The sequence below is a fragment of the Culex quinquefasciatus genome, chromosome 3, assembly GCF_015732765.1.
Source record: "Culex quinquefasciatus strain JHB chromosome 3, VPISU_Cqui_1.0_pri_paternal, whole genome shotgun sequence".
Lineage (NCBI taxonomy): Eukaryota > Metazoa > Arthropoda > Insecta > Diptera > Culicidae > Culex > Culex quinquefasciatus.
In genome coordinates, this window is record NC_051863.1 from 158,237,530 (window position 1) to 158,263,044 (window position 25,515).

Genomic DNA, 25,515 nt, shown 5'->3' on the forward strand with positions numbered 1-25,515 from the left:
CACTGTAAACAATGCTGCTGCAACAGTGACGATTATAGGCAAAAAATCGCTTTGCAAACTCAAAGCAAAGAACAAAAATGTGCGGATTCATCTAAAAAGGTGAACCAAAAAAGCAGTACACCACCGATTGAACCTGAGCCAAGTAGCAGCAGCAGCAGTAAAAGCAACAACAGTAAATCAGACCAACATCCAAAGCAAACAAGTCAAATTGACGAAGAAGACAACGATGGATTCGAGACCGTGCTTTCTAAGCACACTCGCAAAACCCGGAAGCGCTTACAAGCATATTTGGACGCGGATGACGAATTGACAACAAAACGAAGAGAGATGGCTGAAGAAGAAACAACAGATTAAGAAGACGAAGATGTCATAAAAGCAAAATATTATAGGAATAAGTGTTATGAGATAACTGTTAAATCCCTGGAGGAAGAGGACGAAGATAAAATTGAAGAACTTGATAATTTAAAATCAAAATTTTCCGATAAATATTTGAAACATGGACAGAAATATTTGGAAAAAAGGCATGGTAACAATTATTGAAATATAGCCAGACAAGTGATTTAACACTCTGTAACCTTTCCTCTTCCACTATCCACCTTGAAGAGATGAATGCACAATGGTGTAAAGTCTCTATAATAAAACCAAAAAAAAAAAAAAAACAATTTAAAAAGAAACTAAACGTGGACCCACCTCCAAACTTTGCTTTTAAACCTGAAAATCAAAAAATCTTATAAAAAGCGTGAATTTTACAAGCTCGTCTTTGACCACTTTTTGTAACGATGCAGTGGTTTTGAGATACCATAATTATTATAATTATTTTAAAAAATATGTATACTAAGGTACGCCACACAAGGTCTATGCACTATTTTTTGAAAAATGTTTTGCCACCTCAATGAGGAGAGGCTATAAAATCACAAATCGACTCTGAATCAAATCCGTTTTAGACTCTTTTGATCTATCTATCTATCTATCTATTCGCTATCTAGAAATCATGATTTTGAGTTAAGTACTTCTAAAGATATGCTGAAAAACGATTTTGAATAAAGTCCGGAAGATTGTAAAAGGCTAGTTTTTGTCTTGTAATTTAGCTCTAAAAAAACCTATCAAAAGTTATAAGCACTTAAGTGTTATTTATAAACTTTGTTGAGGTCGGATCTCAGATATTTCGATGAAAACGTTATCTGGATCTATTATGCGACCTATCTAAAAAATTGAAGATCTGATAACCCTATCAAAAGTATATTGATGTGGGAAAAGCACCAAGTAATACCTAATTAAGTAATATTTTTTTCTATAGTGTTTAAAAAAAATAGTTGCGTTAACATTCTTATTTTGAACTCAGGGGTTACTTTGATAAAGTGACTTGTTAAAATCAGATTTGAGGTGTTTAAATTTTATCTTTACAATTCCTTCGTTAAACTATTTACTTTTCCTGTCATTTTGAACGACGAAATAGCATACTTTTCTGTACCAAAAATAACAGAATCGAATAGCAACACTTTTCAAAATAAATGCTGAAAAGTTGAACTTTTCGGCATTGGTTTCGAAAAGTAACACTTTTCAATTATTTTTTATTTAAACGATTTATTGACAAAATAATGTAAATTTGACATAAAATTTCACTCATGGTGTGGAATTGCAAAAAAAAGGTGGATGGAACTCGTTGCAAAACTTGATTTTTTCAGCACTCTTCGTATTTATCCAACTCAGTGAACCTCGTTGGATAAATGTACGGCTCGTGCTGAAAAAATCCTTTTTTTGAAAATTGTTGCATAAACTACTGTTTTACGTCAAATACTAAGGTTGCTGATATTTGTTTAAGAACAAAAAATAATGTCTGTATTTAGTTAACAAAGTTTATTAGCTTTTTGACAATTATATGATTTTAGATAAAATTCTTATAAAGTCAGAACTTTGCCAGAAATTCGTCTAATCTAGTTTTGTTTTTAAAATTATTTATTAATATTGCATTTTAAACTGAATTTGAAGCACGAATCAAAAGTTTCACACTTTATATCAGATTTGTTCTACAAAAAAATAAAATTGAGTTTTTTTTATTATGTTTCAAAAGCACATAGTATTCATCATTTAAAGTTTTATTTTACCTGATCTTACTGAAAAATTGTCCAAAGAATCCGAAAAAGCATTCTGTTTTCCTATTTTAAATCATGCTCATTGAGAAAATCATGACACTTTGAGGATATTAAAATATTTAAATTAGCTTACTTCTTGAAGTATCTTACACAGCAAATATGTTTCCATAACATTTCATACGTATTTAATTTGTACTGTTCAAGGAAAATCTCAAACCTGTTAAAGTCAGTCCGTTTTACGGAACAGCAAAGCAGTTCAGACTTGATTATCTAACAATCGAAAATAAATTTTTTTCGTGATTCAATTATCCAAAGTGAAAATTTTCCTAGGCCTTCGGATAATCGAGTCTGGAATCTATATAAATTACAAAATACAACAATATTGGAATAATTGACGGCCTTCTCAAATGCCATTCTCGAGTGCAACTGTTCCCATTTACACAAACATGTTTTATATAAGCCCAAGTTACATATCTACAATGTTTCATTGATATCGGAGACCACCCTCGCCACCTCTATCGGTACAACCAACTTCCTATTTAGCATGGAATTGCTCTACAGACGTTTTTAAGTTTTTTTTTGCTAACTTCCACGAAATTTCCTCACTTTAATTCAATGAGTGTTTTTATTAGAATTTAAAAGTTCTGCTTCAAAATGTAACATTTGCAATTCTAAGATTTGCAGAACCTTTCAACTGAACTCATTTCATGAGACTTTGCAGGGAGGTTACATATTTCTAAGTGCTCTTTTAGGCAAAATAAATCTAAAAAAAACCTAGTTCGATGGAAATTTAAAAATTTAGTGTTTTGATATGAAAAACTAAACCATCAAAAAAAAAAAAAAAAACTCGACACACTCTTCTATTCGACTGTATCACAACTCTTAACTTCAATTCCCATCGCATCTCACCCAAAACGTATAATCGCCAATGGATTGACCCAGAAAGAGGCCGGGATTTTAAATCCTCCTTACTACTACAACTGCTGCCGCCGCAAACAAACAAACAAGTCGAAAGCAACGCAAGCGAAAAAAAAAACGAAGAAGAAGAATTCCGCATTTCCCTTCTCCACACATCCTGAATCGGACCCCGAAAAGTAAATCGGCTGCCACTTTCCAGTAAGCAAGCAAGCAAAAAAAACGCTATTCTGAATGAAAAGCATAAAAAGCAACATAAAACGTTCCACGAGAGAGAGAGAGGGCGCCAGATGACTGAATGACGTGCGACGCGTGCCCCTTCCCCTTAAGAGAGGAAAACAGGACACGAAGTGGCAAGAGAGCGCGAGAGAGTGCCGAATCCAAATCAGTGAAGCATAAAGCATAAACCACATCCACACGGTGTGCAGCATAAATCGTAGAGAACCTTCTCAGGTTCTCTAATAAATCGGGAAGCGATCCGTTAGAGCATTGTGTTGATTCGGCAGAGTTTGAGAACGTTCTGAGAGAGTGAGAGAGCCGAACCGGATCCGGTTTGTTGCTTCTTCCCCTGAATTCGGGAGAGAGAGCGCGTGCATCAACACGTTGCCGTCGCCTACTGCGTGTGTGTGTATTGTTGGGCACGGAAGAGGAAGCGTTAGTAGCGTTAGCGAAAGGAAGGGGAAACACGACAGGACGTGTTCGGGTCGCGCTCGTGGGCCGACGAAACTTTATAAAGGGACCGCCGACGGGCCGACAGGACTCAAAAGCCTTTCACGGTTCCAACAGTGCGGTTCGTGTCGTGTCACACGTGTCACACACACTTACTTACACACCATTTTTCTCTGTCTGTCGTGTCGTTTTCTCCACACACACATACACACTCTCTGTGTTTCGAATCCGTTTCGTTCCGTTGTTGTTTGCAAAACATACATACATACATTAAGCTCACATACGCGATCTTTGAAGTAAGTCATCTCTCGGTACATTTCGTCGAGTCAACCTGTAAATAAAAACGCTACCCCTATCATCTGTCACTTTTACACGGCTAACTGTGATTGGTTAACCTGGTGCAAACATCGCGCGCGCGACTCTCGGGAAGAAACCAGTGTGCAATAGTGCGTTCCGGAATCCGGAGGAAGAACACTCTGAACAGCCGGCTTTGGATACATCCGGCGTTCCGTAACCCTGTTTTGGGTTAGTTCGATGTGCATCAACGTAGCCAGTTCCGGTTGCGGTTCACCGGCGAGCTCCTCGATGCCGGACCGGAACTTCAAGCTGACCCGCTAAACGGGCTAATTTCGAATCTCGTGGTCTCGTGTTTCCGGTTGTTCTGTTCCACGCGTGATGTCGCTGACGTCGTCGCGTACGCTACAGTGTGACCACTTCCGTTTTGCTCTCTGTGTTGTTGTTTTGGTTCCGTGACCACGGGATGAAGATTCTGCTACACTGTCGTCGTCGTCGTCGTTGTCGCTGTTCTACCAACTGTTCTACGAACTCTCGAGGATACTTAAGCTGATGAACTACTATTACACTACAACCTAGTACTACCGCTGCTGCTGCGTGAACTGTCCTCATACACTCTCTGGATTTCCTTTAAGTGTACTCTGTGTGCGTTTCTAAGTTTCGTGAACATCTCGTGAAGACACTAAAGCTCGTAAAACTATAACTGAACTGTCCTACTCCCCTGTACACTAACCATCCCTACCCCTTGAAACGCCCCTCGCCGAAGCCAAGGAAGAAAGTTTTTTGGTATCTGTGTCACGTTCGGAAGTAGAAAATTTATTCCTGAAGAAGGCAAGAAGAACCTCGTCGCCGCAGCGCCGTTCCGGCAGGAAGAAACTATCGATTTTCCCGGGCGCCGTGTTCCTTCGTCATGAACTGACCCTCGTGACTGCACGTGCTCGTCCCCACAAACAAACCACACACACACACAAGTACCTGAACCCGAATCTTGTCCTCACAAAACAAAAAAAATCCTCCAAAATGCCCCGCTGCTTGATGGCGAAAAAGTTCAAGGCCTACCCGTGGCCGGACCGGGTCGAGGAACCACAGGCCCCAAGTTCCGGCCGCTCGCCCACTCCGCCGTCCCCTCCGCCGCCACCCCAGGTCATCGTCGAGGTCCTCGAGGAGGACGAAGAAATCGACGTGGTCGGTGACAACGGGGGTGCCACAAGCGCCTCGCCGAGTTCGGCCGGAGCCGGCAGTGGAACCACCGCCAGCACCTGTTGGGGCCCGTCCTCGCCGACGGCCGGAGCTACGGCGCCGAGTCCACCGCCGCACTCGCCGGAAGCGGCCACCCGGGATGCGTCCTCGTCCTCGTCCGCGTCGTCGCCGTCCGCGTCTTCGACGATCCTGTACAACGGTAAGTCCCCGGTCTTTGTGTGACCGGAATAATAAATTTGCAAGGGAGGGGGGATTGAGAGATGTTGAGATGTTGATGGTGAGCGGAAGAAAGCAACCAGCAGCCAGCTGTTGAATACTTTATCGGTGCTGGGAAAGCACCAGATATGCAAGGGAAACGGGTTGAAACGATGCTGGGTTGAATATTTTATGGAAGGAAAGTGTACCGTTTTCGTTTCCGGGGGAAGTTTGAGGAGCGATTTGCGTTACTGCTGCGAGGGGGTGAAGCCTGGGAAGAATTCAAGAATTCATTTGGGCAAGTGTTGTTTCATAATTCTGAGTTAGCTGAGGACGTCTTTAGCCTTAAGGCAAATTTATTAAACAAAAAAAACTCTGAAATTTAGATAAAATATAATCTCAGTTCGAACGAATCATTCTAGAATTTGCTTACATTTTGAAACATTCACATAAAGAAAGACTAAAATAGTTCTCATTGGGAATTCTAACTAGGGGAAGGGGATAAGCTAGCAAACTTTGGATTCGAAATCCAGAGATCGTGAGTTCATACCCCACGCCTGGGTGAATCTTATATCTCGTTTTAAGAAGAAAAAATAAAAGATCAACATTGGTGTCAAAAGTGAAAAAGGAAGAAAGGAAAAAATAAAAATCAAGTGATACTAACTTAAGACTAACAATTACTAACATTTTCACTAACAACTAACATCATTTGCTAACACTTCTAATTACTGAAGCTGAAATTCTATTGCTTCATTAAAACAAGGAAAATTTACTAAATACTAACTACTAACTACTAATATATTTACTAACATTTGCATGATGCTAACAATAAACCACAGACAATAACAATAGAAAAGGAAAAATACGATATAAACTAAAACCAATCTTGTTGCTAGCCTAGACTCTAATACCAATAAATTTGTTAAAATTTCGTCTGTATCAGTGTCCCGATTTGTTGAAAATATTACTATTTGTAATGTTTAAAAGCCTGTCGTTTCACAACAAACTCCCGAAAATTTTCACAGAATATCATCAACATGTATGAAATATTCCAGTCGAGAGATTTAGCCAAATCATTTTATTTTCTTTTATAATTCGATAGCGTGATAATTAGTAGAATATTAAATTTTAGTAAAAGGGTGTAGTTTAATAGTAGTTTATGCAAAAGTTGCGAAAAGAGGATTTTTTCAGCACGCGTCGTACATTTATCCAACGAGGTTCACCGAGTTGGATAAATGCGAAGAGTGCTGAAAAAATCAAGTTTTGCAACGAGTTCCATACAACATTGTTTGCAATTCCAAAAAACACACACTGAGTGAAATTTTAAGTCAAATTTACATGTATTTTGTCAATAAATCGTTTAAATCAAAAATATGTTGAAATGTGTTATTTTCGAAACAAGTGCTAAAAAGTTCAACTTTTCAGCACCCATTTATTTCGAAATGTGTTGCTATTCGATTCTGTTATTTTTGGTACAGAAAAGAAGGCTATTTTGTCGTTCAAGAATGACAAGAAAAGTGAGTAGTTTCACGAGGGAATTGCAAAAAATTTTTTTAAATCTTTTCTCGGAAAAAAGGTTTAAAATCTTCATATTTTTCAGAACTGGCAAAAAAAACTCTTTTAAATTAAAATTATCTACCAAAAGTTTACAAAATGATCAAAATTTCATGAAAAGCTTCAATATTTTTTTAACAATTCATTCAAATTTTGTAAATTTGCGACAGTAGCATAACTGTTAACACATTTTTGTTATACTTTTACCTTAAATTTCACAAAAAATGGCTTGAAATTTTAAATAATCGACCTCCACTAAATTTGAAGGACTAAAAAATGATACTTCAAAACAAAAAAAAAACATCATCATGAAAATCATTTCCATTCACAAAATATTTGTTTTCGAGAAAAAAACGTTTTTTTTAACATTTCGCAGAAATAATTTTTTTGCTGAGTTACCAAAAGAAGGTTACCTTTTTTGAGAGGATTATGAAAATCTTAGAAATTCACCCTTCTTTTTGATAATTTATCTTTAATTTTTGAACTATGAGATCTTCAATTCTTTAAAAAATAAGTTTGCAAATCTTCAAATCATCTTAACTACTAATTTTTAAAAATGAATCATCATACCTTAATTTTTTTTTACTTTCTTCAAATTTAAAAATCTAAATCTTTACATTTTCACATCTTGAATACTGCAAGTATTTAAATCTTAAAGTATTCAAATCTTGAATTTTAAAATCTTTAAATAAAAAAAATCTTCGAATCTTCAAATCTTTAAATCTTTAAATTTTCAAATCTTCAAATCTTCAAATCTTCAAATCTTCAAATCTTCAAATCTTCAAATCTTCAAAACTTCAAATCTTCAAATCTTTAAATCATCAAAACTTCAAATCTTCAAATCTTCAAATCTTCAAATCTTCAAATTTTCAAATCTTCAAATCTTCAAATCTTCAAATCTTCAAATCTTCAAATCTTCAAATCTTCAAATCTTCAAATCTTCAAATCTTCAAATCTTCAAATCTTCAAATCTTCAAATCTTCAAATCTTCAAATCTTCAAATCTTCAAATCTTCAAATCTTCAAATCTTCTAATCTTCAAATCTTCAAATCTTCAAATCTTCAAATCTTCAAATCTTCAAATCTTCAAATTTTCAAATCTTCAAATCTTCTTATCTTTTAATCTTCAAATCTTCAAATCTTCAAATTTTCAAATCTTCAAATCTTCTTATCTTTTAATCTTCAAATCTTCAAATCTTCTAATCTTCAAATCTTCAAATTTTCAAATCTTCAAATCTTCAAATCTTCAAATCTTCAAATCTTCAAATCTTCAAATCTTCAAATCTTCAAATCTTCAAATCTTCAAATCTTCAAATCTTCAAATCTTCAAATCTTCAAATCTTCGAATCTTCAAATCTTCAAATCTTCAATTCTTCAAATCTTCAAATCTTCAAATTTTCAAATCTTCAAATCTTCAAATTTTCAAATCTTCAAATCTTCTTATCTTTTAATCTTGAAATCTTGTAATCTTGATATCTTTAAATCGTTAAATCTTGAAACCTTGAAATCTTCAATTCTTTAAATCTTTAGTTCTTACAATCTTCAAATATTCAACTCATCAAATCTTTAAATGTTCAAATCTAGAGTTTTTTAAGTTTCTATAAACTCTAGATTTCTTCAAATCATCAAATATTCAAATCATTAATTCTTCAAATCTTCAAATCTACTATTTTAAAAAAATATAGTCTTCAAATCTTTTGATATTTCATTGATCAATTTACAAAGCTGTGAATCTTTAAATCATCAAAATTTTAAATAAACCTCATCAAACCATCAAATCTTTTAAACTTGAAAAAGAAAGATTTATCTTTTGGGTCATTCCATCTGAAGCGGAACAGCATTTGAAAATTACCCTCTCCGATCCTGCTCAAATTTGGCAGAGCTGTTGATACTATCAAAACATGCAAGAATCCTGAATTTCATCCAAATCGGACCACCCCCTCCAATTTTGTACCTTCCCCAAAAATCGACTTTTTGGCGATTTTTGACCAAACCTCCTAGTTTCAATCGACAATAACTCAGGAACCACAAATCTTAGAGGGTCGGTTTTAGACTCAATTTTGAAGGAAATTGGACGTAGAATCCATTTCCGTGATCAAAATTTAGATTAATTATTTTTTTCTACCTGTATTGCGCAATTGAAAACTTTAAACGGCCGTATCTCAAAACACCCCAACTTATTTTTTTTATTTGACCTCACCAACGTGTTCCCCGGACAATTTTACATAAAAATCACTTATCGACAGAAATGAATATGTTTCATTCCAGAGATATCGAATTTTAAAATTTTGTGTTTTCGAGATTACCTAAATCAGCTTCATTCGCCGCATCTGCTAGAAGCACACAGGCGGGCTGATCAATAACTGCTACCTGGCCATTTATTGAAATAATATTTCATCATAAATAATCTTTATCAAATTGGGGAAAAATTGACTGTATAACACTGTAGGAAACTGGAGTTAAATAACGAATGTTTATCTGCTCAAAAAAATGAATGAAGTGAATTTCTGTGCTAACCCACAGGACAGAGCAATAACGACACACAGTAAAGGGCAGAATTGGATTTCGACGGAGCGAGCAGGAAAATGCAATTAATCTTGTTAGTATCACTGAACAATAAGTGCACGATACATTACTGAGTAAAAAATATGAACTAAAATTAATAAAATTTGTTGATACGTTGTACTCTAGTGAAGGACGATCACAAGGAGTAGGAAAAGGATTTCTGGAAAGTATAAAACTGAAAAATGTAAGAAAATCACAAAGATTGATCTGCTACAAAGCGGCTGATTCCCCAAATTTAGTTGCGATGATTTCGACACCGTCCGAACAACAGTATTTTTTTCTTACATCATTCTTGGATTCTTTTAATCAAATGGAGCTGGCTCACAATATAAAAATTGATTTCATATGATCAATCTTTTAAACCATAAATCGGATTTGCCAAATTATGGTAAAGTGTCAATAATAAACTATAATAATAATAATAAAGCAGGTTTTGGGGTTTTTGCTAAATGGCACTATTTTGCTACCGCCCATGATGAAGGCCCTAGTCATGGCCTCGGAGGTACTCTAAAACGGTTAGCAACACGTAAAATAACCCAATAAATATTCCTTTCACACAAATAGATTGATCAAGGCAGGGAAACAGCATCTAATTCCAGCGTTCCTCTAATGTTGCCATATCAGCGCTTTGGCATTCAATTACAGCTGATTAAAAGCGTTTTCAACTGAAATCAAAAGTTTTGCAAAAATTGTTGTTTAAATAGTGAAAATGAGCAAATTGGACAAAACTAGGAGCGAGAACTTAACCTGCCAAACATACGAGAATTTCCCCTATTAGCCATTTGAATAAATATTTGCGTAAAATTATAGAAATATAAATTAAATTAATCATCTCCCATAACACCAGGTAGCAGTTATTGATCAGCCCGCCTGTGTGATTCTAGCAGATGTGGCGAATGAAGCTGATGTAGGTTATCTCGAAAACACAAAATTTTAAAATTCGATATCTCTGGAATGAAACATATTCATTTCTGTCGATAAGTGATTTTTATGTAAAATTGTCCGGGGAACACGTTGGTGAGGTCAAATAAAAAAAAAATAAGTTGGGGTGTTTTGAGATACGGCCGTTTAAAGTTTTCAATTGCGCAATACAGGTAGAAAACATAAATTAATCAAAATTTTGATAACGGAAATGGATTCTACGTCCAATTTCCTTCAAAATTGAGTCTAAAACCGACCCTCTAAGATTTGTGGTTCCTGAGTTATCGTCGTTTGAAACTAGGAGGTTTGGTCAAAAATCGCCAAAAAGTCGATTTTTTGGGGAGGTACTAAAATGGAGGGGGTGGTCCGATTTGGATGAAATTCAGGATTCTTGCATGTTTTGATAGTATCAACAGCTCTGCAAAATTTGAGCAGGATCGGAGAGGGTAATTTTCAAATTTGCACTTTTTCGTGCACAGTTGAGATGGAATGACCCTTTTTTAATTTCATATTTCTCCTAAACATTAACCCTATTTTTTTAAAGAACAGCAACAATTAACATTTCTGGGGAATGGTACATTCTGATTTATGGGATTCGGTGAGTGATTGTTTTAAGGAATTGTACATTCTGAGGAATGAAATTGGATGGAAAAAACACCTAAAATTTTTCCACAATCTCTTTTATACGTATTTGAGTGCATAGACTGGCCGACAGTTTAATTCTGATCGATTTTGAAAGTGTGAAATTTGCACTGCTTTTCCACTCAAACATGATAAAAATCCAAAACATGACTTCCCACTAAACAACAAACGGAGGTGCTATCCAAACAGGGATTTCCATGTCCCAGTTAACCCGTCAGCACTCACTAGTCCCTGCGTACACTCCACTCTCTAAACCGGTCGCATTAATGATTCATAGCCGGTAATCTACACCCAAATCCCGGAGTAAATAAACTATTTAGCGTTCGACGGTGCTATGCTGCACTTTACCAGCCCTATATCGGTCGGTATATACAACTTTTCCTCTTCAACTCCTCCCGATTTCAACCCCCTCGAGTGTCGATTGTCCGCGATAAAATAAAAACCAAAGGGAATTGAATAATGCCTCATAATTTATTGACGCTTCAGTACTATAGAAAAATCAACACACACACACACAAACACATCTGCAGACACACGTACACAAATACACTTCCGCCTGGTGGGGGGACTAAATATTCCATCCCGGGCCAGTCAGCCAGCCCGGGAGTACTGCGCGCGCGATAACAAAAACAATAATTAACGATTATTGCTCTACACAAGCACTTCCGGCGCACGGCACGCTCGGCTGATCAGGACAGCAGGTCCCTGGCAGTACGCGCTGCGAATCACGTCGGAAAACACCTTTATCAAATGTCAACCCGCCAGGAGAGACAGGTTGCGACCGTCCGGAGGGGGTGAATTGGGCGGGATTAGCCGAGATGTAGGCAACACGCGGTGCAACGAGGAGCGGTTTGTTTGGGGGAATCGCCTACGGGTAGGCAAGCTGCATTGCAGCTTGTGAGGATGTTTGAAGAATCTAGAATTTTTCTAGCGATTGAAGTGTTCAAATTAACGCCTAGCTACAGTCTTCGAGGACATGCAAATCCTGGCGCGCAACAACTCGTTTGCCGTCGGCGGCGTCCTTTGCATGGCATACAAAATTCAGGACGCGCGGGGGCGGAAATTATTTATGAGTTCGATTCTCTCACTCTGATTTTGATTCGGAATTCATTTTATCCCCCACACCCAATCAGTGCCGTCGAAGGAGGGGGTTGGGGGAGTTTGTTAAATCAAGCCCCTCCCTTCTCCGGGGAAACAGGGCCAACCCCTGCAAGGACGTGTGTGTGTGGTGTGCTTGCAGGCGTAGTAGTCGTACAATTTTCACCTGGATCTGGATTGAATCTGTTTTTTTCTTTAAATTTACTAGTTTTGATTGTTTCAAATAAGATATTTTTGTGTAATCTTGCATGCAAATTAAATATTTTAAACAATATTTTTAATGCTTTGCAATTTTTCAATGCTCGGAACTCATGCAAAAACATTGTTTCCAACACTCGGTACATCAGTTTGCTCGACAGGTTGCCATTCCGCTCGAGGCCACTTTCCCTGGTTTGCACCGCCAGACTTGATCACAAAAGCTGTCCTCTCTCTTTCTCACACACCCTCAAATCCAAATCCGATCCCCAACCTGCCGGCGGCTGTCATTTTGAGTGATTGTCAAACGCGCGCCATCGCGTTGCCGAGCTCTGCCGCCGGAACAGGGGGGAACCGTGGTGTTTGCATGTGGCAAACGCCTGAAACACTTCAACGTTTTGGGAACTCTCCGACGGGGACTGGCCGGTTTGGTCGGCAATCAGGGGCTTGTTTAATGTGTCCGCTGGGGTGACCAGGTGGGGCGGGATTGGAACACAATTTGCTTGCTTTTGTTAATTTATATTTAATTTTAAACTGCAAATGGAAATTCAATTGTTGGAGGGTGGTTTGGTGCTGGATCGTTTGGATTATTTAATTTATGACTGTTGGGATTTTATAAACTTACTAAAATACACAAAAACCCAAGTTACAAAAAAAAGTTTTAAAAAAATTCTCGCAGTTTCAAATTTGAATAATAAAAAAAAAACATTTCAATTTTGCGATTCTGGCCTACTTGGTTTACCATGCCTTCTTCGATTATGATAAAAGTACTAAAAATACTTTTTAGCATCGCTTTTGGGTGTAGGAAATTTCAGCTCATGTAACGGAAAGAAATCCTTTTCAATTCTGTTTTGGTGTCTAACACTTATCTAGTTGACAAATAACATTAAAAAACTGCTGTCTATTTTGTCAAAATTGTGTTTGGATTACAATTTAAATATTTCGTTCGAACATTTTCTAAACGTCTATAAGATATATGTTATATCTTTTTTTATATTTCTTAGATCATTTTTTATAGATTTTCGAATAAATTTAAACATTTTTCAGGTTCACTGTTTTGGTTGTTTCCTATTTCTTCACTTTCTGTTCAATTTTACAATTTTAAATGTTGGACAAAGTTTGTAAGTAGTCTTCGATTGTTTATTAATTTTGTTCTAGGTTTGACAATATGTATAACAGTCATCGTGGAAGATTCGGGACTTCAGTCTGAATAGGGATAATCGTTTTTAGATAAATTTGATACATTAGATTGATGGTTAAAACATCTGTCCCAGCTCACCCCATTTAATAATAAGCAAATAATATCAAAGTTAGTTATTTACTGTTGCCACAAAACATATCTCACCAGCACCATTTTAATTGTATGTATCAAATTTAATTTACTTAAAAATGTATTTAAAAATAGTTTATATAATATCAAGATATATTTGTCCTTTGAAATACTTTGCTGCTAATTTTTTGTATAAAATTTGTCCTTTTTATTTTATTTTCAACCTAACAAAGTGATGTTTTGCCAGTCTTTAAATATTTTGCAGGAAAGATTTTTTGCTATTTTCCCGTTTCCCTTCTTTTTTGAAATCAACCTAAATAATGTATCTGCATTTTGCTCTTCTTCAAAGAAATGCAATAAGTTTTTTAAAGCAATTTTTCCTTCTTTTATTTTAAAACGTAAAGAAGGCAAAAGCATTCAAAAGCTGTGCAGTTTGTTTTTTTTTTTCAATATTCTGCAATTATTGTTTTTTATGCAATTTTCTCTTCTTTTATATTCAACCTAATGGATGTAGATTTTTTCTTTCTTTAAAAAGTTGGCAAATGAGTTGTTATGAAATTTTCCCTTCTTTTATTTTAATTTCAACTTTTAGAAAGGAACATCTCTGAAAAAAAATTCTTTTTGATTATTTGAAAATTAAGTTTGATTATGAAACTTTCCCTTCTTTTAAATAAAAATCAACTTATATAAGGAAAAGTCTCTTTAAAGATTAACATTTTGCAACTCTTTAAATGTTTGACAATCGCATTATTTTTTATGTTTTTCACCTACATCTATTCAAAAAATCAATTTAATTTTTTTTATTGTCCCGTCTTTAAAATTGGTTTCGAATAAATAAAAGAAGGGAACTTGCGTAAACAATTGTATTGCGAAAAAAAAAACCAACAGAGAAAAAATTGCAGAAGTGATAGACATGTTTGAAGAGAACATCTATAAGAGAATTTCCCTTCTTCAAGTTGAAAATAAAAAAGATGGAAAAATTGCAAAAAAAAACTTTATTGCAAAATATAAAGAAAAGCCGTGTCTCCATTGTAGAAGATTTGAAGGGGTTTTTCTCATCTTTATGTTGAAATTCATATTAAAGAAGGGAAAATTTCATTAAAAAAATATAAATGCTAATTTTATTGAAAGAGGAAAAATGTAAAGCTAACAAGAGATATTTCCTTCTTTAAACTAAATTTTATAAAAAGGTATGAAGACTTCATTGAAATGCTTTATTTTGAATTATTCAAAAAGGAAACAATTTACTATTGCGGAAAAAATATAGAGATACCTTATTTTTTTGAAACAAATTATAATCTCTTATAGTATTATAAAAAGGTAAAAACAATACATTTAAATTTGTAAAAATTAAAAATACTTGTTAAAAAAAAAACAAAAAAAAACAGTAATAATTATGCCAAACGTCCATTAAGGTTTTTGAACGAGTTATGCCAAACATCCATTATGCCATACGTCCTTCTTGAAAACCCGTTATGCCAAATGTTCATTAAGCCAAATGGGGTACACCCGCATTGTATCGTTTTTCCCATACACATTAGACTTCAACAATTTTGAAGATTTCTTAGTGTAGATGGTTTCTAAATTCTGTTTTTTTCTGTAGCTGTGATTTTTTAAATTGTGTGCAAATAAAAAACGTAAAATCTTCACAAATATTTGAAATTATTTTTATAGCAGCTTTTATGAGAAAGAATTTATGCATTTTTTGTGAAACATATTTGTTAAAAAAAAACTAAATTTTCCTATCTCAACCACATGAACCATTTTCTTTAAAAATAAAACACCCCAATCAACGCTCCATGCGTTCCTGGTGCGCCGGTTCGTTAGTCACGGTGACCAGGTTCCGTCCACTCGCCCAGTGCCACGCCGCGCGGTCAGCCAGAGCGCAGTCTGACAAGATAATTTATGCTATAAATAATTCCGCACAATCGGTAAATCTTTTTGCTTGCGCGCTTCGTTATAACATTTTGCCACCCACTTTCGGCAGGTGGAACGGGGCAGGGACGCGGATTATGGTTCCGTGGTTGGGACCAGGACGACGTCGTCATTAGAACACAACTCTCACTTTTTTCGAGGACGGCGGTGGTAAAAACAACGGCGACGAAAATGATGTGAAAAAATACGAGTGGAATCGCAAAAGTTGGACTGTGGGTCTTGTTTTTTTATGTTTTTATTATTTTTGGAGTTTGGGTAGATTTAGGGAAGAGGGAAAGGTTGGTCAACAGAAATGGAGCATAAGGAAAAGTTTGCTCCTGGAGAATTGCTAGGAAGGAGGACGAAAATAAAACTGGGAAATGGCGACCTACGTCGGGGAAAAAACAAAACGAAGGTAGTTTTGGTGTTTTATTGCGGGATATTTATGTTTTACAAGATGTTTTCCCAACTTGAATGGCACTTTTACAGGGAGTTTGGTGGGTAGATAAGCTCGGCTGATGAAAGCGAGCTGAGAAAAATGGGATGTTGATTTGATGTAAACTTTGACAAATATTTGCAGCGGCCTAAGATAGCATAATTACCTCAATTTTGAAGCTTTACCATTGATTCAGTTTTGGAATCGAACGCAACAAGAATCCATGCTATCGACCTTTGAACACAAGGTTTTTAACCCTCTACAACCCAACCCCGCTTTTAGACTGGTTTTCGATTTAAAGAATCGCCAAAAATCAATTTTCAACCAATTTTTGGTTTTTAAAAAGTATTGAAAAGAAGAACTCTTAAATTTTTAGAAAATTTATTGTTTGGAAATTTATTTGTTTTATCTGACTTTGCAAATATTTTTAAAATTTTATTTTTTATGGGTAAACTTTGACTGTGTTTTTTACTAACATTTCCTGTATTTTATGTAAAAATCAGTATGCAGTATTTTTTCTAGTTTCCCGACTATCCCTCTACGCATTTTTACAATTCAAATGATAATGATGCTATTTTATAGTAATGATATAGGCACCAAACTTGAGATTTCTGTCAACTATCGATAGATGAACGTTCCCTCAATGTTTGGTCCAAATCGGTGAAGGTCGAGTCGTAAAGTATATCCAGTAGACACGGATTGTAATATTTTCAAATATAATAATAATTACTTTTTTTCGGATAATTTTTATTGCATAATGTTTTTGGCAATTAAAGGTGATATTTTCTACAATCCAAGTCATATTTTTGAAAACAAAAAAAATATGGTAAATTTGTTCAAAAGCATGTAACACATTTCAACGCTTTATTTTTGTTTTCAAGGCGATGATCGAGGGGGTGGGCAAAAGAACATAATTCAGGGGAAATATGCCCATTATATCTTAAGCCTAATAAGCGGTCATGTTTGAATGATGCTGGATAACCTAGATTGTTCCTTGAAATTCACTAAAACCAAGTACACCAACGAGTAGAGCAACTTTTTGTGAACATTTCTGTTTATTTTCATTTTTATTAAAAGTTATGCTTTTTCTTTTACAAGCATTTAAAAAAAACATTTCAAAACTGCATTCTAATCAGTCGAGTGCATTGGGCCACGCCCATTTTTCTATTTTCAGCTTAGTTCTTTTTTTCTTCCAGCGCTCTTTTGAGTCTGCTTCGTGCTGCCAAAATTGGTGGAATTTTGAGCGAACACTCACGAAAAGTAGCATTTATAGCGAAAGTTTCCTGGCAGCACTTGCTCACTCCAACAGGCGCTGCACCAGCAGGTTGGTGGTGTTGGTAGCCACCCTTTGTTCTTTATTTGCCTTCACTCCTCGCTCGGTTTTCTTCAGCCTTCGATTGGAATGGGTAGTCAAAATTGAAACGTCAAACGACTTGGTGCGTTTGTTTTTTTTTATGGTGCTTGCTTATTATTTACATGTTTCGGGATTATTTTTCAAGTGAGTGACTAACTAATAAGCAAAAGAACATGTTTCCGGTAGTTGGAAGCAATTTTATATCTTAAGTGCTTTGAAATCGTTAGCGCAAGTGAAAAGATATTGATGGCAACTTTCGTTAAGCAGTTAACCTCTCTTCTTGCGTGTGGATGTGTGTGCCACCAAAATGATGAGCAATGGTTTCGCAAAATAGAAATTATGATCAAAAGTGCATTGAATTTGATCTTTTTGGCCAGTAAGTGGCATAAATTTGCATGCTTACTTGCGGTGGTGCTGTTGATGGTCGAGTTTATAGCCTAAATAGTATTTTTAGAGCTTTAATCGACCAACAAACTCTCCATATGACGAAGATAGGTGTTTGATTAGAAAGGGTATATTTCCCCTGTAAACAAATTAAAATTACACGCCAGAATTTCAACATTTCAATGGAAAAGTTGTTGGAAATTACATTATACACTAGTATTGTTGGATTGCAATCGTTAATTAAAAAGAACTAAGTTTTAACAAAAAATATTTTTTGCGGTGCTGTACACTGTGAAAATATCACTGAAATTTAACGAGTTATGAATTTTTGAATCAATACTGATTTTTTAAAAAAATCGAAAAATTGGTCGCAAAAATTTTTCAACTTCATTTTTTGATGTAAAATCAAATTTGCAATCAAAAAGTACTCTAGTGAAATTTTGATAAAGTGCACCGTTTTCAAGTTAAATCCATTTTTAGGTGACTTTTTTAAAAATAGTCGAAGTTTTTATTTTTTTTTAAGTGCACATGTTTGCCCACCTTTGAAAAAAATATTTTTGAAATGCTGAGAATTCTCTATATTTTGCATTTATGAACTTTGTTGATACGACCCTTAGTTGCTGAGATATTGCCATAAAACAGGAAAATTGATGTTTTCTAAGTCTCACCCATACAACACACCATTTTCTATCGTCGATATCTCAGCAACTAATGGTCCGATTTTCAATGTTAAAATATGAAACATTCGAGAAATTTTTCGATCTTTTCGAAAAAAATATTTTAAAAATTTTTAAATCAAGACTAACATTTTAAAAGGGCGTAATATTGAATGTTTGGCCTTGGGCATGAGTAAGGACCTCGACGCCGTTAGCAATGTTGGCTTTAAAATAAAATTTCGTGATAATATCACTTCCCCCCCAGCCAACATTTTTGCCATGCGAAGCGGGCCTCGACGCTGTGTCTAGGTTTAATTCCTAGCTAGGAGCCATCAGTGTCTTAAGAGTTGGTCTCAAGGCCGAGTAGGATTTCATGAAGCAAATTAGTCGTCTCCCACCCCTTTTAAATTGAAAAATGAACTCTGAAACCAGCGCTTACTCACAACAGAAACAGAGGCCTCTTCTAGGCATTGTAGGATAGAATAGATTTTGAAATTTATTTAAAAAAAATATTATTACGTAGCATTTTGATATGTCAAAATTTCCATAGAGTCTCGGTCAATCAATAGTGCGATGATATCGGACAAAATTCGTTAATCTGTTGAACTAACGGTTTTCGGATTATGGTTGTATCGACCATTGTTGCGAATCGAGGGTCTACTGGAGCCTTGACGATCAGATGGAGCCTTCAAAACATTTCAAAAGGGCGCATGGGTTTTGTGAACAGGAGTGTGTCTCCTTCACTCAAATGACAGTTTACATAAGGTATAATAGAGATGCACTCTTGTTTGCAAAGCTCTATGCCCTAATAAAATGAATGGCATGAAATAGTCGTCTTAATTACTAGTGTTCAACTTATGAACTGTTCATTTATGTTTATTGGTTTTTGGAAGCGGCAAGACTGGTTTAAAAACAAGATCCTTTACCTTATTTGGCGTTATAATAAAACATTCGGGGATTTGAGATTAAATTTACTTTCAGACAGTTTAGTTTAGGTTGTTGATTAAAGTTAGATAGTTTTCCGTAGATGAATAATTGGACTTAAATGATTAGTTGATTTGAACGAAGTGTAACATTTCATTGGCAGATCTGTTTCTAGTTGTAATGTACGACAAGACTATTGACGGACGTGACAGGTCGGCAGTTAGTTTTCATCTTTTTTCTCTAGTATTTTTATTTCCTTTAAATTTGGAATACATCATAGGTTTCTTTTGTATAGATCTCCGATTAGTTACATTTTCTTATTTAAATAACTAATAATTAAATTTATTCCGGGCCTTCTTACTTTGAATCACAATTTCAGATTTTCTTTATTCAGTGTTAAACTTAGATCATCAACACTAATTTTCTTTCACCTCCCCCCTCCCGATCCCCTATATCTTCCGGTGGTGTTCATTTGGTATGCAATACTAGTTCGGCCACTACCCTTTTTTCCACAAGAAACCGGACTTGGACTGACTTGAGGCCGCGTCCCCCACCTTGCTCCGTAAAACGAAAACGAAAACGAAACATTTGATTTTACATCGAAAAATAAAGTCGAAAAATTTTTGCGACCAGTTTTTCGATTTTTTGAAAAAATCAGTATTGATTCAAAAATTCATAACTTACTCAAAGATTTTTTGCACAACCTGGAAATTTCAGAAAAGTTGGCATTTGATGTCCTGTAAAACATCAAAAAATTAAAAAAAAATAGTTTTTTTTTGCAAATCAAATTTTAGTGACAAAAAGTTAAATAAAAAATCACCAATTTTTTTTTACCGTGCATCATTTTTTTTCAGTGTAGTCCGTATCCATACCTACAACTTTGCCGAAGACACCAAATCGATCAAAAAATTCCTTCAAAAGATACAGATTTTTGAATTTTCATACATCATTTTTGACCAGCTGTGTGTATGGAAAATTATATGGACAAACTAATGATGCAAAATGGCTTCTTTGGGCGTACCGAATGCACCAAAAAAGTTTCAGTCGGATTGAAAAATACAAAAATTAAAACTTAAGAAAATAGACCGATTTCGTAGAGAATTGCTCAACAACCAGCATTCCTCAAGTGTCAAAAAAGGACAAAGAAAAAACTCCATCGGACACTCGAAAAACTGAGTAGCAGTTTAAAAGGGGTCACTCATGTTTACGCCAACTCATATATCAAAGGACATTTCCCTCTAAAATTGATTTGCCAGGTCGTCGATCTTATTTGAGGGGGGAATACATTTTTTCCGAAAAAAAAATCTATTTTCAGGTCTGTAATCCTTTCGTCCCCGGTGAAGTGTTTGAATCCTTCCCCCTGTAAGGAGAGAAAAAGAAAATATAAAAAGCAATAATACCAAAGAATATTATTGCCGGTCCCAAAAAGCTAGTTTCTTTCGGCTTAAGCGATCCTCTGTTTGCCAGAACAACATTCATTCATACCGAATCTGGGGCTGGCGCAGCCCAACTCCAACAAAACGGGACGGGTAACATAAACCATTGAATAATTTAAGCTTCTTATAAGGATTAATGATGCCAGGCCCCCCCCCGCCCCTCCTCCCGCTCGCAAACTTGCACCCACTCACATGGACTTGGACATTCACACTTGCCACTTGTGGGTGGTCCGATTTTTGTTTCTGGTGTTGTGGAGATTTGGGGTTAGATGGACACTGCTTTACTTAAATTTTGAAATATTAAAAAAAAAATAGAAAAGTTTTGACAAAAAAACGCATTTCAAAATTTTAATCATGCTTTTTCTGAATCTGACCATTTGACCCCACTGTTCAAAGGATTTGGTCAGCAATTCAACCAAGACCAAACTGCCAACTATGGCTGCGACTCCCAAGGAAAGTGATAGCCTCGTTTGGGTCGTAAAAACTCATAACTTTGGTTGGTTTCTGGCACCCAACCTAGAGCTAGCAGCAGATTCACAGAGAGCGCAGAAATAAACACACTTCTCCGAGGAAGGGCGGCCGCAGGGGGGGAGGGGTGGTCCCAAAGTTTTGCAATCATTAAAAATTCATAAAATTTTATCGCAACTTTTCATGCATGTTTCAAAGATAAATTTATTGCCACAGACGGGTTCGGGCTGCCGTTGTTTGGCTTCCGGGGTTTGGACTCGTTCGGGAAGGATTTAATTCTCTTCATCCACAGCGGTGCAAAAAGTCTTTTGATTGAAATGACAGACGGAAAAGCTGGCGGGAAAACTGCACAGGCGGAACACGAATTAGCATTTTCACACCTCGCAGAGTTTTTCCTCCCATCAAGATTGCGGGTGGAAAAAGGGTGGCACGGAAAGAAAAGAGTTTGTTTTTTTTACCAATTGTTTATTAAATTCTTTAACGATTTTTTTTTGTTGTTGCTAATTACCACCACAAACAAAACCAGATACAACGACGAAATTGAAGTTCTGGAACAGTTGAATTCCCAGATGTTTCTGAAAGGAGAGATTAACTGATTGAACTTATTTGGAAGTAACTAAATCTTACCGTTGCCGATAATTCCAGGATCAACTAAAATGCCGCCATAATCAAAGGGGGGTTGAGGATCTGAGAACCAAATGATAGATTTTTTTGAGCGAGTTCAATTCTAGTGGCCAAAACTTACCAGTAATCTGCGATGAATTTCCATCAGCAATTCCAACTGCAGGAAAGCAATTTCCAAACATCAAAAGCGTTGAAATCAACAGAATACAATACATTGCTTGAGAGGACTTCATTTTGACTTTGTCAAATGAACTTGTGTTCAATTAGGGTAGAACGATTCACGTTGAACTTGTTCGAACCAATGAGTGTTGGTGACTCCCAAGTTTTCTCTTATATACAGAGAAAAGTTATTATTAATTCTCCCAAGTGTTTTAATTAGCGGTTTAAAATGAATCTCTAATGACCGGATACTGACCAGACTGCTTGACTTTGTTTAAAATTCATTGTTTGCTCGATCAATACATCAATAGATCAGATACCGTGAATACCTCATACTCCTGAAATGGATTTTACTTATATTTTATTTGAACGGGTTCAAACTTTTCGGGAGCCTTTCCTAGGACCAAAGAAGCCAAAGTTTTAGAACTGGTTCACAAGTCTACGTTACATTTTGGTAGCTGCCAAAAAAAAAATGGTGCGTAAATATTCGAAAATCTGAAATTTTTGAAGGAATTTTCTAATCGAAGTAGTATTTTCAACGAAGTTGATCGATTGATTTTTGAGGAATATTCGTTAAAAATAGGTGCACGGAAAAAAAAGACTTGCCTTTTTTCTAATTAACCATGCAACAAAAACGTTACTTAACCCACCTTTAGGTGGTTGGTGCGATCCTCACATTCATAAAGTCAATACATTCAGTAAAAATAGCAAATCCCCCCTTAACATGTTTAACAAATCAACTTTATTACTCATTTCTTTTGATAGGGTTCGCAGACCTTCAATATTTCTGGCTCATCGGCAAGGTCTGATAAAAAACCTATTCAACGATAGTTCGCATGAAAGATTCAGACAATATTTCTATCACAATATCTGAAATCCGGCCTCCAAAAAGTGTATAAATAACACTTAAGTGCTAATAACTTTTGATAGGGTTGTCAGATCCTCGATGTTTTAGGCTCATTTGAAAGGTCTTTTTAATACCTTCAAAATATGTTTTTCGAAACGATCAGAAAATGTCCCTACTGTTTAATTTTTTTAATATTGAAAATAAGACCATAGTTTGTTTGGATTTAGGAAAAAATAAATAATTTTCTGTATCTCAGCAACCAGAGGTCTCCCGTGGTGTAGTGGTACGGGTTTCGCTTTGTAAGCGGAAGGTCGATGGCTTGAAACCCATCTGGCGAGGCAAAAGGGGTAGGTGGCGGTCGAGAGGGGATATCGGCTGCTGCGGGAATTGACTTTGTCAAGTCCCAAGCCTCTCCAAAACTCATCCCATCCAATCTCTCGGACGATCTGTTGGCGACTGAGTCTGAGCGTTGAAGAACTCTGTAACAATACGCAGAGAAGAGCTTCAAATGCTACTTTCGACTCGGTCACATGCTCTCAGGCAAAATTCGAGCTGAAGATTGGGCTATATGATCGGTAACGATCTCTAGATAGGTCAAAAATAAACGAGATTTCCCCTCAATCTCGCTCATCTCCACGTCCTCGGATCGGTCTCTCGTGCTCGTGTGGCATGGCATTTGGGGGATTGGTCTGGGGAATGAGAGGGGGAAACTGCTCGAATAATTTGTCAAATACTGTCTCGCTCAAACAATAGCGCTACGGAAGACGATCGTTCGGCAGGCTGTGTATAGCAGCAAAACAGAAAACCTGAGAACAGATCATACTACAATAGATACGCAAGTGTCGTAGTGGTCCGTGTCTGTTCACAGTAAAAAAAAAAAAAAACCAGAGGTTCAATTTCTAATGTTTAAATCTTGGGACATTATCTGAACTCTTCAAAAAAAAATATATAATTAGAAACTGATTTTTTTTTAAATAAAATCAATCGTTAAGTTGCTATCTCGGTGCACTTTATACATAATTTTGTGACACTATTCTATTATAAATTTCATTTATATATAAAAATGTATGTTAACAAATATTGATTTTTTTTTCAAACATGATGTTGCCCAAATTGACCGATTTAGTAGAGAATTGCTCGTATTCTTAATTTATCAATTATTTCAGTAAATTTTACATATTACCAATAACCATCAGTTCTAATTCTGAGATATTTTAAAGTAAAAACGGCATTTGGTGGCAAACTTATTTATTACGAAGTGCAATTTTCTTGGATTTTATATTTGTGTGCTTAAAGACATTTTTAAAACTTTCAATTTCAACATTGAAAAGGATCAACAAATTTTAAGAAAGTAAATTATATTTTCAAATTATAAATATAACTTAGGAGCATAGAGGGTAAAAAATTGCAATAAAAATGAATTCATGGATAGTAAGTAGTTCTTTACTTTTTTTTCCTTTTCAATGTTTTTATCATCGAAATTTGAAACGAAAAAGATAATATCTTTTCAGAGTTATCCTTAGTTAAAAACCTTTTTAAGTGTATTGTATTAAATTCATTTTGGATTTTTTGGTGAACAATCAAGTTGCAAATGTAGCACAAATTTATTTTATCAAATTTCAAGCATTTTTTTTTATTTTTAAGCAAGATTTTTCACAAAATGCTTAAAACATTATCAAAATTTAGCTACTACCGAATATACGTAAATATCAATGAGTCCACAAAAACGATTTTTTTTTCAAAAAGTCATAAATAAATTTCTCAAACAGGGGTCCAAAAATTAAAAATTAGCAAAAATTTCAAAACCCAAAAAAAAACAAAATATTGTGATCAATTTGCTTTCCACAACTTGCAAAAATCCAAAATTTTGTGATCGACTGTGTCTTTGGAAATGTTTTAGGTTATGATTGGATTTTTTTTTTTCAGAAAAAAATGAGTTCCCGGAAAAATGAATATTTTGATTAAACTTTTTATTACTGTTTTCAATTTTTTTTTTTCAATGCTTCAGGGAAGTTGAAATAGTAGTTTATGCACAAGTTGCAAAAAGAGGATTTTTTCAGCACGAGTCGTACATTTATCCAACGAGGTTCACCGAGTTGGATAAATACGAAGAGTGCTGAAAAAATCAAGTTTTGCAACGAGTTCCATACAACATTTTTTGCAATTCCAAAAAACACACAATGAGTGAAATTTTAAGTCAAATTTTCATGTATTTTGTCAATAAATCGTTTAAATCAAAAAATGGTGAAAAGTGTTACTTTTCGAAACAAGTGCTGAAAAGTGTTGCTATTCGATTCTGTTATTTTTGGTACAGAAAAGTAGGCTATTTCGTCGTTCAAGAATGACGGGAAAAGTGAGTAGTTTCACGACGGAATTGCAAAATAGTAGTTTATGCAACAAGTTGCAAAAAGAGGATTTTTTCAGCACGAGTCGTACATTTATCCAACGAGGTTCACCGAGTTGGATTAATACGAAGAGTGCTGAAAAAATCAAGTTTTGCAACGAGTTCCATACAACATTTTTTGCAATTCAAAAAAACCCACACTGAGTGAAATTTTATGTCAAATTTTCATGTATTTTGTTAATAAATCGTTTAAATCAAAAAAATGTTGAAAAGTGTTACTTTTCGAAACAAGTGCTGAAAAGTTCAACTTTTCAGCACCCATTTGAGTGCTGAAAAGTAGAACTTTTCAGCATTTATAT

The 25,515-nt window shown here is 35.4% G+C and overlaps 1 protein-coding gene and 1 long non-coding RNA gene across 2 annotated transcripts in view; one reads left to right on the plus strand and one right to left on the minus strand.

The window, feature by feature from the left end:
- Nucleotides 1-3,777: 3,777 nt before the first annotated feature.
- Nucleotides 3,778-25,515, plus strand: part of LOC6051351 (protein escargot) — an 87,165-nt gene continuing 65,427 nt past the window's right edge. The window contains exon 1 of the mRNA XM_038261826.1: nucleotides 3,778-5,370. Within this exon, the coding sequence (XP_038117754.1) occupies nucleotides 4,992-5,370 (379 nt within the window). The 5' untranslated portion in view covers nucleotides 3,778-4,991. The remainder of the gene's footprint in view (nucleotides 5,371-25,515) is intronic.
- Nucleotides 21,667-22,094, minus strand: LOC119769429. Its single transcript, XR_005278345.1, has 3 exons — nucleotides 21,928-22,094; nucleotides 21,810-21,869; nucleotides 21,667-21,757 (listed from the first exon to the last, which is right to left on the minus strand). It is a non-coding gene; the product is annotated as an uncharacterized LOC119769429 (long non-coding RNA).